The sequence below is a fragment of the Poromitra crassiceps genome (assembly GCF_964638095.1).
Source record: "Poromitra crassiceps genome assembly, chromosome: 10".
Classification (NCBI taxonomy): Eukaryota; Metazoa; Chordata; class Actinopteri; order Beryciformes; family Melamphaidae; genus Poromitra; species Poromitra crassiceps.
The window spans coordinates 12,388,497-12,401,231 of NC_139631.1; the positions used below are offsets into that span (position 1 = coordinate 12,388,497).

General features: G+C 42.8%; 1 protein-coding gene across 2 annotated transcripts in view; it reads left to right on the plus strand.

Moving 5' to 3' along the window:
• The first annotated feature begins 4,815 nt into the window (after window positions 1-4,815).
• The window catches only part of trim36 (tripartite motif containing 36), a 37,110-nt gene continuing 29,190 nt past the window's right edge, over window positions 4,816-12,735 (plus strand). Inside the window, exons 1-2 of one of the 2 annotated variants that reach the window (XM_083644501.1) lie at window positions 4,816-4,938; window positions 6,159-6,393. In XM_083644501.1, coding sequence (XP_083500627.1) covers window positions 4,906-4,938; window positions 6,159-6,393 — 268 coding nt within the window. In that variant the 5' untranslated portion in view covers window positions 4,816-4,905. Of the gene's footprint in view, window positions 4,939-6,158; window positions 6,406-12,735 lie in introns of those variants that run through there. The other variant, XM_083644500.1, reaches the window with a different exon arrangement.

Genomic DNA, 12,735 nt, shown 5'->3' on the forward strand with positions numbered 1-12,735 from the left:
CTATATGGGGCATTCATGACAGGTGCCTAACTGCATAGATGTCTAGAAATCTTAGCAGCATGCTTCTGTTTCTTCATGAATCAAATATGATAATAAAGAAAAAAATTGCTAGATGCTCAGTTTTGTCACTAAAAAAGTCAGTGTTGGGTTTATGAGAACATCTGAACATTAGTAAGATAATTTTGTCTCTTTAAAAAGTTCATTTAAAAGAGTATTTTTTAATTTTCCATAGCACAGAGATGAAGAAATGCAACCCCCCCGCCCCCGCCCAAAAAAGAGGAGAATAATCCAAGTCTGCATGGAGACAGACCATCTGGTGACGCGGAACAAGTGGCATTGCCAGAATTTAAACTTAATCCGGTCTCAATCATGTAGGCTAGCTATAGCCAGGCTCAAGAGACGATTGAATGAACCCTCTTTCTTTTAAATATTAATAAGGTGTTCCCTCACTGACTCTCATGTGAACTAGACTCTGGTGTTTTTCCACCCAACAAAAGCACGAACATATGCGCACTATGAGACCAAAAAGGCTACAGCGAGTTATTTGGGTCGGGATGAGCAGAAATCGGCCTATAATAGCATATGCACGCATGAGCGCGTTGCCATGCACCCATGCGTAAACAACAGCTAACTTGACTGATAGGCGTAGACTGGAAAACAAGACATTCAGTCAACCTCAATATTATTATCAGTAAGCTATTTGTAGGCCTATTTCTAATATTAAAAAATCAAAACGGACGTCAATCACTGAAAGTCTGATTTCTGACAGAGCTGAATACAAAGAGCTCTGTACCCGAGACGTCGCCGCCGAGGGATGCTGCACAGAGAGAGGAGAGAAAGAGAGAGAGAGAGAGAGAGAGGGGGGGGGGGGGTACAGTATAGACTAGCGTGGAGATGAGGGCGGGGTTTTCCCTCCAAGATTATTCCAACTGAAATCAGCCGGCGCATGTTTTATACTGTAGCTATATGAGAGAGAGAGAGAGTGAAAGAGAGAGAGAGAGAGAGAGAGGGGTTGTGATAGCGATGTGGTTGGATGGACTGTTTTCCCTGGATGTCATCTCCGCCTCACCGCCTCTTGATCCCGCCTGTATTTGCCTCCGCATGTTTCGTTTGATTTAATATTCCCGTCCTGATTATTATCGGTTATCATTAATCAGCATCACCCCCTGCAGCGCTGTCGCCCTGACATCATCATCTGTTACCATGTCGGACTCTGAGGACATGACGGAGTTCGCCAGCATCGTGGAGCGGATCGAGCGAGGAGAGGTGAGCCGTGAGCGTCAGATCACTCAAATCAGACAGGATTTACGGTCCTGACAGAGCCGGTGTGCCGCCTGCCCGGCGAGGAGGTGTGACAGATGCTCGCCGGCCTCCATGCTGCACTGTGTGTGGCAGGCTCTATTCTATTCTATTCTATTCTATTCTATTCTATTCTATTCTATTCTATTCTATGCTAGTCTAGTCTATTATGACCATTTAAAGTATCAGATAGATTTGTCTATGCCATTCTATTCTATTCTATTCTATAATTGTAAACCGTGATTCTATTTTATTCTGATAGGCTACATTAATTTAAATAGACTTACTTCTATTATATTAGGCCTACTATTGTATTTTATTGACATCATTTTACCTTCTGGTAGGTCTATAATACACAATGTTACCGATACATGTATCTATGGTAGGCCTATGCTATTACTCATAGGCTACTTCTATTCTATTCTATTCTAGTCATTGCCTAAGCCATGTGGCTTTAAGGCATTGGCATCTATTCTATTCTTAGACTAACCGTATTATAATACCTTAATGAGAAGCTGTGATGTTAGATGCTGCAGGGCAGGCAGAGTGTAATGTGTGTGGGACAGTTGGCAGCAGGCCACTGAGACGGTTACCAATGTGGGGTGGAACAGAACTTTGCCCATTTAACCCTCTCGACACTGTTTCCATGCACCCTAAAACCCTGTCGAGGCTGTTTCCATGCACCCTAAAAATGAGACATCACGAGAGGCTCAAAGGCAATTAGGGAATGTGTGTGTGTGCGTGTGTGTGTGTGTGTGTGTGTGTGTGTGTGTGTGTGTGTGTGTGTGTGTGTGTGTGTGTGTGTGAGTGTGTGTGTGTGTGTGTGTGTGTGTGTGTGTGTGTGAAAGAGAGAGAGAGAGAGAGAGAGAGAGAGAATGTAAATGCACAGGGGAATGACCAATCCCGTTTTGCAAAACAGCATGTGATTTTCCCCTAAATATCCAATGTATTCCTCATTTATATATTTGGTATAGGACTCATGCATCAACAAAGTTTGCAAACTGAAATCCTGATGGAAAACTTTGTTTTTGAGACTGGCAATATGTCTCTACAATCATGCAGAACTGCAGCAGGATGCTGTGGCCATGGAAGCCATCATGGGCACAACAGATCCGTATGGATAGGCAAATCAATAGGTTATGCAAAAATGTGGGCAATACAACCCCTAGCTATCACACAGCAGCAGAGTGATTTGCACATTGATTAAACCTGTTTGACTCTGTTAAACTAACTAGAAACTCAGGAGCCCCCCCCCAGTACAACTAGGCTGTAACCACTGTTGCCTTCAAATGCTGTTGGAAATATAGCCACTACCTGTTGCCTGGTCATGACCAGACTCTTGTTTAACGCTGCCCTAGACAAGGATAGCGTCACTACTATGAGGCAGCTGTTGTAATTTTTGCATTTTCTTTCTGATTGTCTTGCCATTGTCAAGAGAGAGAAAATGTCAACAGGTGCCATCAGCATTCATTCAACATGTAGGCCTAGATTGTGCAGGCACAACTTGAACATATATGTCATTTTACAATACTAGGCATTTTGGGGTGATACGCGTGCTGAATTCCTAGGCTCGCCCACTGTGTGGGCTCGCTAGCTCAGCTGCTGAGCGGCCTCACCCACCCTGCAGCTCGCCGAGCTGGCCCTGCAGCTCGCATACGCTGATGACATCATCAGTGATGTCACAATGCCTATGACATCATCAGTGGAACAAAAATTTAAACAGAGAACAGACAGAGAATAGACAGGCAGAGATTGCCCACTATATAAGATGCACGGTGGTTAGCAATTTGATGATGCTGCTTTTTTTGAGTGACTGACATAGTACTAGGCACTAGGCAGCCAATAAAACATTATGCTCAAAGGTAGAGTGCATTTTGATTGGAGCACATTGTTCAGATACGGTTGAATTTGGCAAGTTGCTGAGTCTGAGATGTGATGTTGGGAGCAGAGGATGCTGTGCTGAGGGGGCTGTAAAGTCTAAAAGGCTACTCTTTGAGGACGCCGGCATCAGTGGCCGACATTATTGTTGTTTAGAGGCTGTAGCAGGCTCATCTTTAAAGCCAGTGAAGATCATATGAAACTAGAAGACCTAACTAACTATCAAATCCATTGATACCAACAATGTCATGCTAGCTTATTGGAAAGGGGCTAAATTACGCTAAATTTTGGCGAAGGAAACACTGGAATGGTCATTTTCAAAGGGTCCCTTGACCTCTCACCTCAGGATATCTGAATGAGAATGGATTGGATTCTATGGTTAGCCGCCTCCCCACGAGCCCCCCTTTATAGAGATGCCCACTTTATGCTAATCCCATGCAGATTTTGGCAAAAACCTGCAGTTTTTTTGCATGCAGTATAAATGTGTTATTTTTGCCTATTCTAAATATTCTATATTTCTGCATACTGAGGTCCCTAAACAGCCTTGGAATTGCCTAAATTGCATATGACTGGAAAGCTGAGACTCTTGTGGATTGATTCAATGAGCCCAATTGTATTCATGTGTGATGATGTTAGTCCCCATAGCCATTTCATTGTAGTGAGACCATTTTTCTAAACTCAACCTCACTGTATAAAATGACCAATTGTGATCTCTAGGATAATCACAGCCTCATGAAACTTTACAACGACAGACTAGAGACCTATACAATTCCGAAAATGTATGGGATGTCCAGGTACATTGACGTTAAGTGGGTTTTTCTGAGCCATTTTCAGACAAGTGTGCTTGTCATCCAATCCAATCAATCAATAAAATAAAAATCGCACACATTTTTACAAGTTTCAAAATGTATTGATATCGCATCACAGCCATCACAGCATTGAGTGTTTTTCAATGTCATGAGGTCTTCAGGTGGTGTTTTGGGAGTATATTTGACCTTTTCTAATCAATAGGCTACTCAAGTGGTCAAAAATAGTAAAATATTGCACCAAATCTAACAAATGGCATCAACGCCAGCATTTGATATGTTGACTCGTTATAAAGACTTTATCTCAGCACCCCCAACTCTGACTGACTTCCAGTGTACCTGAGAGAGCATGGGAGCGGTGTCAACAACTGATAGCTATAAATGTATGTAAATGTTATGTACTTTTAGTTATCATGCATTTTTCCATGCTAAATAAAATAGCAATTTTTGGCCAATGAATTGATGAAAACATCTATTTGATCTATCTATTGCATATTTGCAGCCACTCCATTCTGCTACAGCACGACAGCACAAGCTAGGCAAAAACAAACAAACAGCCTCCCTCCAAAAACAAATGTTGCTACATGCTGCACCCCCCCCCCACCCACACACACACCGACCAGAGCTACGAGAATGCGTGACGAGTCGATTTACGACTTCAGAATTGGGAAGTAGGAGTTTTACTAGGAACACCTGAAGGCAGCAGTTGTTCCTATGGAGACTCCCCCCCCTCTCTCTCTCTCCACCCCCTGCCTGGCTGCAGCAGTAAACTGGCTGCTCATTCACCACAGCTCTCACCCGGCGTCAGTCTGTTTGATTTCATTCAACCGTCGGCATCTTCACGTCGCGTCCGAGAAGAAGTTAGCTAATTGTTTTTAGTCCCGAGGAAAACGCCAGAAAAGGTGTTATTTCTCCCTGAATCATGTCTGCAGAGAGGCGGCGCAGCTCTGTTGTGGTAAGTGGAGGATTGATGGTGTTTGTGGGGAGATGATAAAACAGTTTCTCGGCGTCCCTCACTGACTCGTCATTGTGTGCAGCCTGTAGCCTCCGTCTGTGTCTCTGGGGATTTGGCCTCAAAATTAGTTTGTTCACAACACTTTTACACGAGTATGATCAGATTAAGGCGGTTACACGTTCGTCGATTCAAATCAGTGGCTCGTTTTATGAAGACGATAGTGAATAGACAGGGACTTTAAACTTCCTCTAGCTACGTTATTCTTCAGTCAGTGCATTGTCTCATGTGCGGCGGCGGCTAATAATCGCCTAATTGACAGTTTGTCCACATAGGGCGACCTTAGTTTTTTGGGGGTGGGATACTGCGCACGAAAAGTGACCAGCCTATCTGCACCACCTAAAATCAATGAACTAATCAGTCAGCCCAAATCTACTGTAATTGCTGTTGCCCGCTTTTTCCGTCTCTTCCACTTCCAAAGTTTCCCTAAAATAAATGGGGCCCAGAGGAGCTCCATGTTGTGCTTGGAAAAGCATTTTCTAATCTAGACCCTGGCCCTATCAGATGTTTAGAGTGTGTTATTGAAATTGTGTATTTTGCACTATAGTGTTTGTCTATATTTAGACAAGGCTGCTTAATCCCATGCTGTTATGTAATGTATGGGAAACACGTTAAAGAGACTAGAGTCCTGGCTAGTTGCTGACGCCAAAGCAGCCACTGCATGAATGTGTTCTTCATACAAAGGCGATAGTGGGGTTGAGGGTGCTCAGGTATAGATAGAAGGTACCTTCCTCTTCATAGCTACCCACATCATCGGCTAATTGACACTGAGCTGTGAGGGAGTTTGTTTGTCCACCACACACACACACCCAGATGCCACAACAAACTGTTGTTGGCAAAACGAAGTGCAGACGAATAGGCCTTCTCAAAGAGCCAAAATGTACTGTTGCTCAATCGAGGGTTCTCCAATAATGGGTTGTTGTTGTTGTTGTTGTAAGCATTAAGCAAATCTAAGAAAAGCTATGTTCTTGCGACCAAATCCTGGCAAAGTTGAGCATTTCGGACGATACGTGTTTTGCCCAAAATAATTTCTTGTGCATTTGCAACAAGATAAGAGGCAGCGACGGTGCTTCACATGCACAAATACAAAATGTCAAAGTTCATGTTGTCAGTCTTTGTCCATCTTGAGAAGAGGCTCACACAATCATCTCGTCTATCTCCAGGTCCCGATCAAGAACATTGAGAGGGAGCTGATATGCCCCATCTGCAAGGAGCTGTTCACCCACCCTCTGATCCTGCCCTGCCAGCACAGCATCTGCCACAAATGTGTCCGCGAGCTGCTGATGCTGAACCACGACGACTCGTTCGACGCAGGCTCCGAGTGCTCCATGCCGGGGAGCCCCAGGTCCAGGGTGCCCTCCCCCTCCATGGAGAGGCTCGACAGGCTTGTACGATCAGGTGGGTCTCGGGGTAAGGAACCTGAAGGAGTATTCTTTCTTTTCTGTAGATGGATGATCAAATGTCCTTAATTCATTTCAGGTACTTCAGGTAGTTTTATTCGAGACTCAAGAGATGAACCACCTTCCCCACATTTCCCAGCGGGTTAAGGCCTTTTCAGGAACAGCACTCCTGTTGTTGTTGTTGTTGTTGTTGTTGGACGCGCCGATCAGTCTGCGAGTTGGACCTTTGGACCTTATAAAGCACGGCTGATAATGGGGCTGTTCGTATCACAGGAAATGAAAGTATCAAGTGCATCTCTGGCCATTTGTGATGCCCATTAAGGAAGGGGATATTAGTTTATACCGTTACTGCCAACCCGCTGTTACATTATCTGTACTGCCGACCTGCTGTTACATTATCTGTATGGCTCTTCACTGTCGGCTCCACATGCAACAGGTCTGGTTTGCTGTAGCCTGTGATCCACCTGCACCAAAAGGACCGCGGCAAAACGAGGCCTGAGAAGAAAGCGAGCCTTTGTTCTCAAATAAGGAAATGTCGTTTTCTAATATAGCTACACTGTCCTAACATAAGACAATGCTGTTTTATAATATAGCTACACTGTCCTAACATAAGACAATGCTGTTTTCTAATATAGCTACACTCTGTCCAATAAGGAAATGCTGTTTTATAATAGAACTACACTGTGCTAACAAACAAGCTACCAGAAAGGGCCTTTCATGATTAAATACGATAATATTTAACAGATACAAATTTGAGGCCAATAGTAAAATAGGCTTATGGAAATTTTGATGGAAAGAATAGACAAAGTATCATTGTATTATATCTTGGTTTTGGTATCGAGCAGACAACCCTGTCCCCCGTCTGTCTCTCCTGTCCCAGTTAAACTAGAATAAATTATTTAAAAATATATATTTTTTCATTGTCAGTCATCACCTCTTTCTCTAAAAAAGGGATTGTCTGAAAAGAAGACTGGATTAGAAAAAGAGCAAAGGAACTTGATGAGCTCTGTAGTTTTGTCCAACAAGAGAAAGGAGAAGTTGACAAGCTCTCTCAAGCCCTAAACGTCTTCTCTGCCTACAACGGCCTTTGGGCATCAGCCGTTCCCTTCAATCATACAAGAGCTCATCTATTCATTTGAGGATCTTGGAGTCAGGAAAGAGAGACGAACATCTATAATTGCCACTCCAGAAAGAGAGCAGTTATCATTTTCACTCCACCCTTCATCGGATAGAGAGAGGCGCGTGTGTGTTATGTACACATGGCGGAACAAAGCACATCTATAAGCCACTTTAAGACATTTAAAACTCTTAAAGAGAAGTTAAGCCGGGAGGAAAGATGAAGTGTGTGTGGAGCGGGGGGGGGGGCGGAGGTGGTAGCTTTATTGTCACAATATAGTTTTTATTTTCTGTGCACAACATATGCCACCACTAAGGCAAGGCTCGAGCAGGTCAATGTCCAAGCTCTGGACACAGCGTGGTGGGACACAAGGCTGCCTTTCTGCCTACCAAGAGCTCTGGGCTGCGTGCCATTTCCATAAAGTTGTTCTCTCATTTGTACCCTTGTCGACTCCCCTTGACAAGACTGGGACTTGGCCGTACCGGATGAAAATAAATACGTTATCTCTGGCATTAGCAATTAGCTGAGAAACAAACTATTTATACTAATCCATTTTAATTTCACTGCTGAAGATATACATTCTGCATAATTTAATAATTTCATTGTGAGTCAGAGTGATGTAATTGACAAAAATTTAATAAATATGCATACATTATTCAATCATCTTGGGCCAGATCCATAGATAATCTTACAAAACCAAGAGTGTTGGTTATGACCATATAGATGTCACGTAGCTTCAGACCAGCAGTCTCTGAGAAACTGTGTATGAAGAAAGTATGTGTACTGCTCTGAAAGCACTGATCGCATCATATTCAGCAGGCCTACTCTGAGATGCTCGATAACTTAGAGGCCAGAATCTGAAGTGGCAAGAGCACGCTGAGGTGAACAACTTTTTTGAGAACACTATGCAGCTGTGGTTCAAAACCTCTGGGACCGGACTCTTGAACACAGAACCCCCATTCAAACCCCCCCCCCCCCCCCCCCCCCCCACCACCACCCAAAGTGAATGAGCCTATTCTTCACCGCATCTGTTGACATGGAGGAAATATCAAGTCCAGTTTAAAGTAAACAAAATTTATGCCGGAAACCTAATTTGAGCAGAATGAAAACCCTTGTCTAAAGATAATTTCTGTTATCTTTCTGGCCAGCTGTGAGTTAACATAGAGTATATTTAAGTAATTTATAGCGGCGTTGCAACCATGGTTGCAACTCATTTAGCAATGGTTTCAATAAAGGAACAGTAAATTCATTCAGTCATGAACTTTTCACAGGCCATATACATCTAGAATTCCCTTGGGGATTATTCACTAAGGTAGTTGTCATGTCCGGTGCATTTTATCAGTCGACTAGTAGTGTTATGTATATTAAGAAACCTTGAAGGACGTTATGAGCACATTTACCTCTCAACGCAATCACTAAATCTTGCCGTCCGCATTCAACACCAAAAGGTTAAACCCGATTGGCCAGGAGATCAGATCATTGGTAGTCATGGTGACGCAACCATGCCTGTGAGGAATGAATGAGGGATTAGGTGAACGGAGAGAAAGCAAAGACTTGAGGCTATATTTATCAGTCTGCAGCTCGGACAAGCCTCGCTGTGTTGGGACAGAGGAAGGCGGCTACTGGAACTTCATCACTTTCCTTTTGGTCTTTGCCTTGTTTTGTGTTTCAGACCAACTAGGCACACAGTTGTACTGGGAGTCAAACCATCCATGCTTGCAAGTTTTTTTCCCCCAACAGCTAACTCCTGACAAGTGCACTTTAAACGATAGTAATACTCTTTTACGTGCGATGGCACAGGATGCAGTCAATTATACTGTATTTATTTTTTGTATAACAAAGTGGATGTACATTTGAGTTGCTTTGTTGACGCCTGATATAAACTGTTATTGCACTGATGTGTTTTACCACAATTTACCACAATAGAAGTTAGTTGAGTCCTGAAAAGTTGAGTTGCGTTTGGTTTGAGTTCCTATGTACGGATATCATGTGTTAAATTAAACCAAGTATCGTAAGAAGGGCACAAATCAAGACTTAACTGTACTATTCGAAATGTCCATATTCTGTATCTACACTTTCAACAGATTTTGATTTTTGTATTCCACTTTGCCCATAACTGTATAATCAGATGATTTATTTTCCAAGCACAAATGATTTACATTTAATTACTTTTCACTATTAAGTTGGCTGTTTTTCATCACTGTCATGATGGATGTTTAAAAAAAACTGGTTTCACACTTCACTTCATATTATGCATTGATACGTGTATTTAATTTGTTCTTGTTGGTCTCACTTCACTTCTCTGTCCATTGCTTGCAGCCACAGTGCGAAGGTCGTTTGGAAGTCGAGGTAGACGTGGCCTCCATGTTTTGAGTAGCTGTAGTAGTGAGTACAGTGCTACTAGAACCCCCTGTGAACCCTAGTTTGATTCTATTCCTACTCTACTCAAAGTCTACTTTAGCCTTTGTCAACGCTACCATACAAACTCACCGACATAATCACCCACCTGGTACTGTATAATCTTGATTATATTACGGTTGTTACAGCATTTAATTCTCTAAAGCATGTACTCGGCAAAGAATGTACAAGCTTTTGCTGTTAGCCTACTCGATTCAGATTTTTTCAAAAATTCGTAAGCCATAAAAAAAAATTAAATCGAAAATTATCGCTGTTATTCAGCTCCACTAATGTGAGCTTCTGCAACTGTCAGCCCCCCACTGGTCTAGGTCCGTAACCTATACGAGATGATATATTACCTATCTATACTAGGCTATGCAGTGAAAACTTAAAAAGGCATAATTATGCTACTTAAAAAGTCCACTGAGCAGAAGAGAGATGTTCATGTTTTGCCGGCTAAACAAATCAAAGATACTGCTGAGAGGCAAAACGCTTCAGTTTGCCCTTTTCAGATGAATGCGTCTCCGCATGTGGAATTTCTCCACACGTTGGCATAAATGTAGCGTGTGCTTTACTTATTAAGAAGGTTAGAAAAATATGAGTGAAAGAGAAGCAAAGGGGAATGACACAAAGCCTGGAAGGAGTGATGAGTCAGCACAGAGAGGAGAGAACGAGGGAGGTTGAAAGAAAGAGCAGCGAGAAAGGAAAACACAAAAGTCTTGTCTTGAGGGAGAGACGAGATGGAAAAACAGAGGAGAGAAGATGGTGAGGATGGTAGTCTGTAGGAGGAGAGGAGAGGAGGGAGGCAGGGACAAAGAGGAACTGAAAAAAGCGGAGAGAAAAATTACTGAAGAAGGGGTGAGGATGTTGCCTAGGAGTTGGAGTAGAACTGGAATTTTTTACGTGTGTGTGTGTGTGTGTTTCTCCCTGTAGACTAGCTAAGCCCTGCATTCATTCGGTAGACTATGGACGCAAGTAAAGCAGCTTTCTTCAGATGGCTGTGGGGTCCTTTTCCTTTGTAACGCACACGTACACACACTCACACAAACACGTACACACACTCACACACACAAACTGCGGGAAAACCTGCAATGTGTTTGGGCTTGCTAAGATGGCGAGTGATATGCCTTTAGGGCGAGGCATTAGGTCTGAGTTTATAGAGCTAGGAAGACATACCTGTCTCTGCTAATCATTTTCTGCTAGACAAAATACCAGAAGAAGGGAATGTTGGCCAAGCAAAACAAAGGACTAAATACCACCTTTGTTGGCGAGATTAAGTGGGGGATTTCTCTCTAATGCAGGTTGTTTTTACATGCTCAGTGGATCTTTCTAAGTAGAAATGCCATAAATAAACTATGTGCTTTGAAAGTCTTTATCTTAAAACAACAACCACCTCAACCGCATCTTTACAAAAACCCCTCAGACAATACATCAAATAACTCTCTGGAAATGTAGCAGAATAGGCGGTATCATGTTATGGAGAAGGAGGTGCAGCTTATTTAGATTGAAAAAAAAAAAGTATATTAACATTTAAGTGATTTTCACCTAATGGATTCGCAATTCACATTGGAGTCTAGTTTTGTATTAACAGTCTTGTTAGGCAAGATGTAGTAGATGTTCTGTATCTGTTATGATGGACTGAGTCATTGTAACGCACTGTAAATATGAACATGAAACTGATGGTGCAGTTCTGTAGGGAGAAGCCAGAGTGTACCGGCTCTGCAGTGACTCGTCAGTTTCTGCCCTCGCCTCTGCAGAGCTACAAATCAACACACACACACTCACACTTTGCTGCAGGCGTCTCCCGACTCTCTCATGCTCCCCCACCTTTTGTGCTGACCAGTACTGACCAGAGAACCTGTCTGTGCAACGTCCCAACATAACACACAAATGCACACACATACCCCACCCCCCCCAAGGTTAGAGAAATGTTGTGTTCTGCACCATCCATTAGTTTTAACAATGACTCTTTTCATCCAATGATGCTATCTTCACTAGAGCAAGTCATGTTAATCATGATACAGAAACTGTTAGCTCAGCTCAGTCGTCATATGAATTCAAGACAGCTGAGTGAGAGCCAAAGTGAATGTCACTTCCTGCTTCAGCACTGTACCAGAGATTTCCGTCCGCCATTTATTTTCCCATAGACATTTCGTAAAATGCGTATATAAATAGTTTTACTTGGTCAAACCAAATGGTTCAGCTATATTTAGAATCGGGAGAGACCATAGAACTTAAAAAACATTGAAAAAATATTTTCTTTAAATCCACATTTTTTTAACGCTCTGGTCAGAGTGAAATGTTATGTGGTCTCTCCTGTTTCGAAATATATCTGAACCGTTTGGTTTGAACTAGTAAAACTATTTTTACAAGCATTTTACGAAATGTCTATGGGAAAATAAATGGCGGATGAAAATCTCTGGTACAGTGCCGAAGCAGGAAGTGACGTTCACTTTGGCTGTCTATACAGCTAACAAAGCACCATAGTTGAGTTTTACTCCCAGGCAGCATGGGCAGTGGACTGCACCTCCACTAAATCACTGTCACAGTCCTCAGTGCTGCTCACGGCTCTACCTCACTCACACTGCATGCAGATGGCCGGACAGGCATTCATAGCACGTTGGTTTCCATGTCTGCTGTCGCTTCTCCCTCAGCCAGAACTTCCATTTTACATTTTCAAATCTGCCTGAGGAGGGTTTGATTTCAATATTTCATCTGCCTGAGGAGTGTTTGATTTAATTTACAGGCGCCTGGAAAAGAAGTGGGAATAATCGCTCGCAAATTGAGATAAATTCAGCACGCCGCATTTCCCCTGTCCCCAAAAAA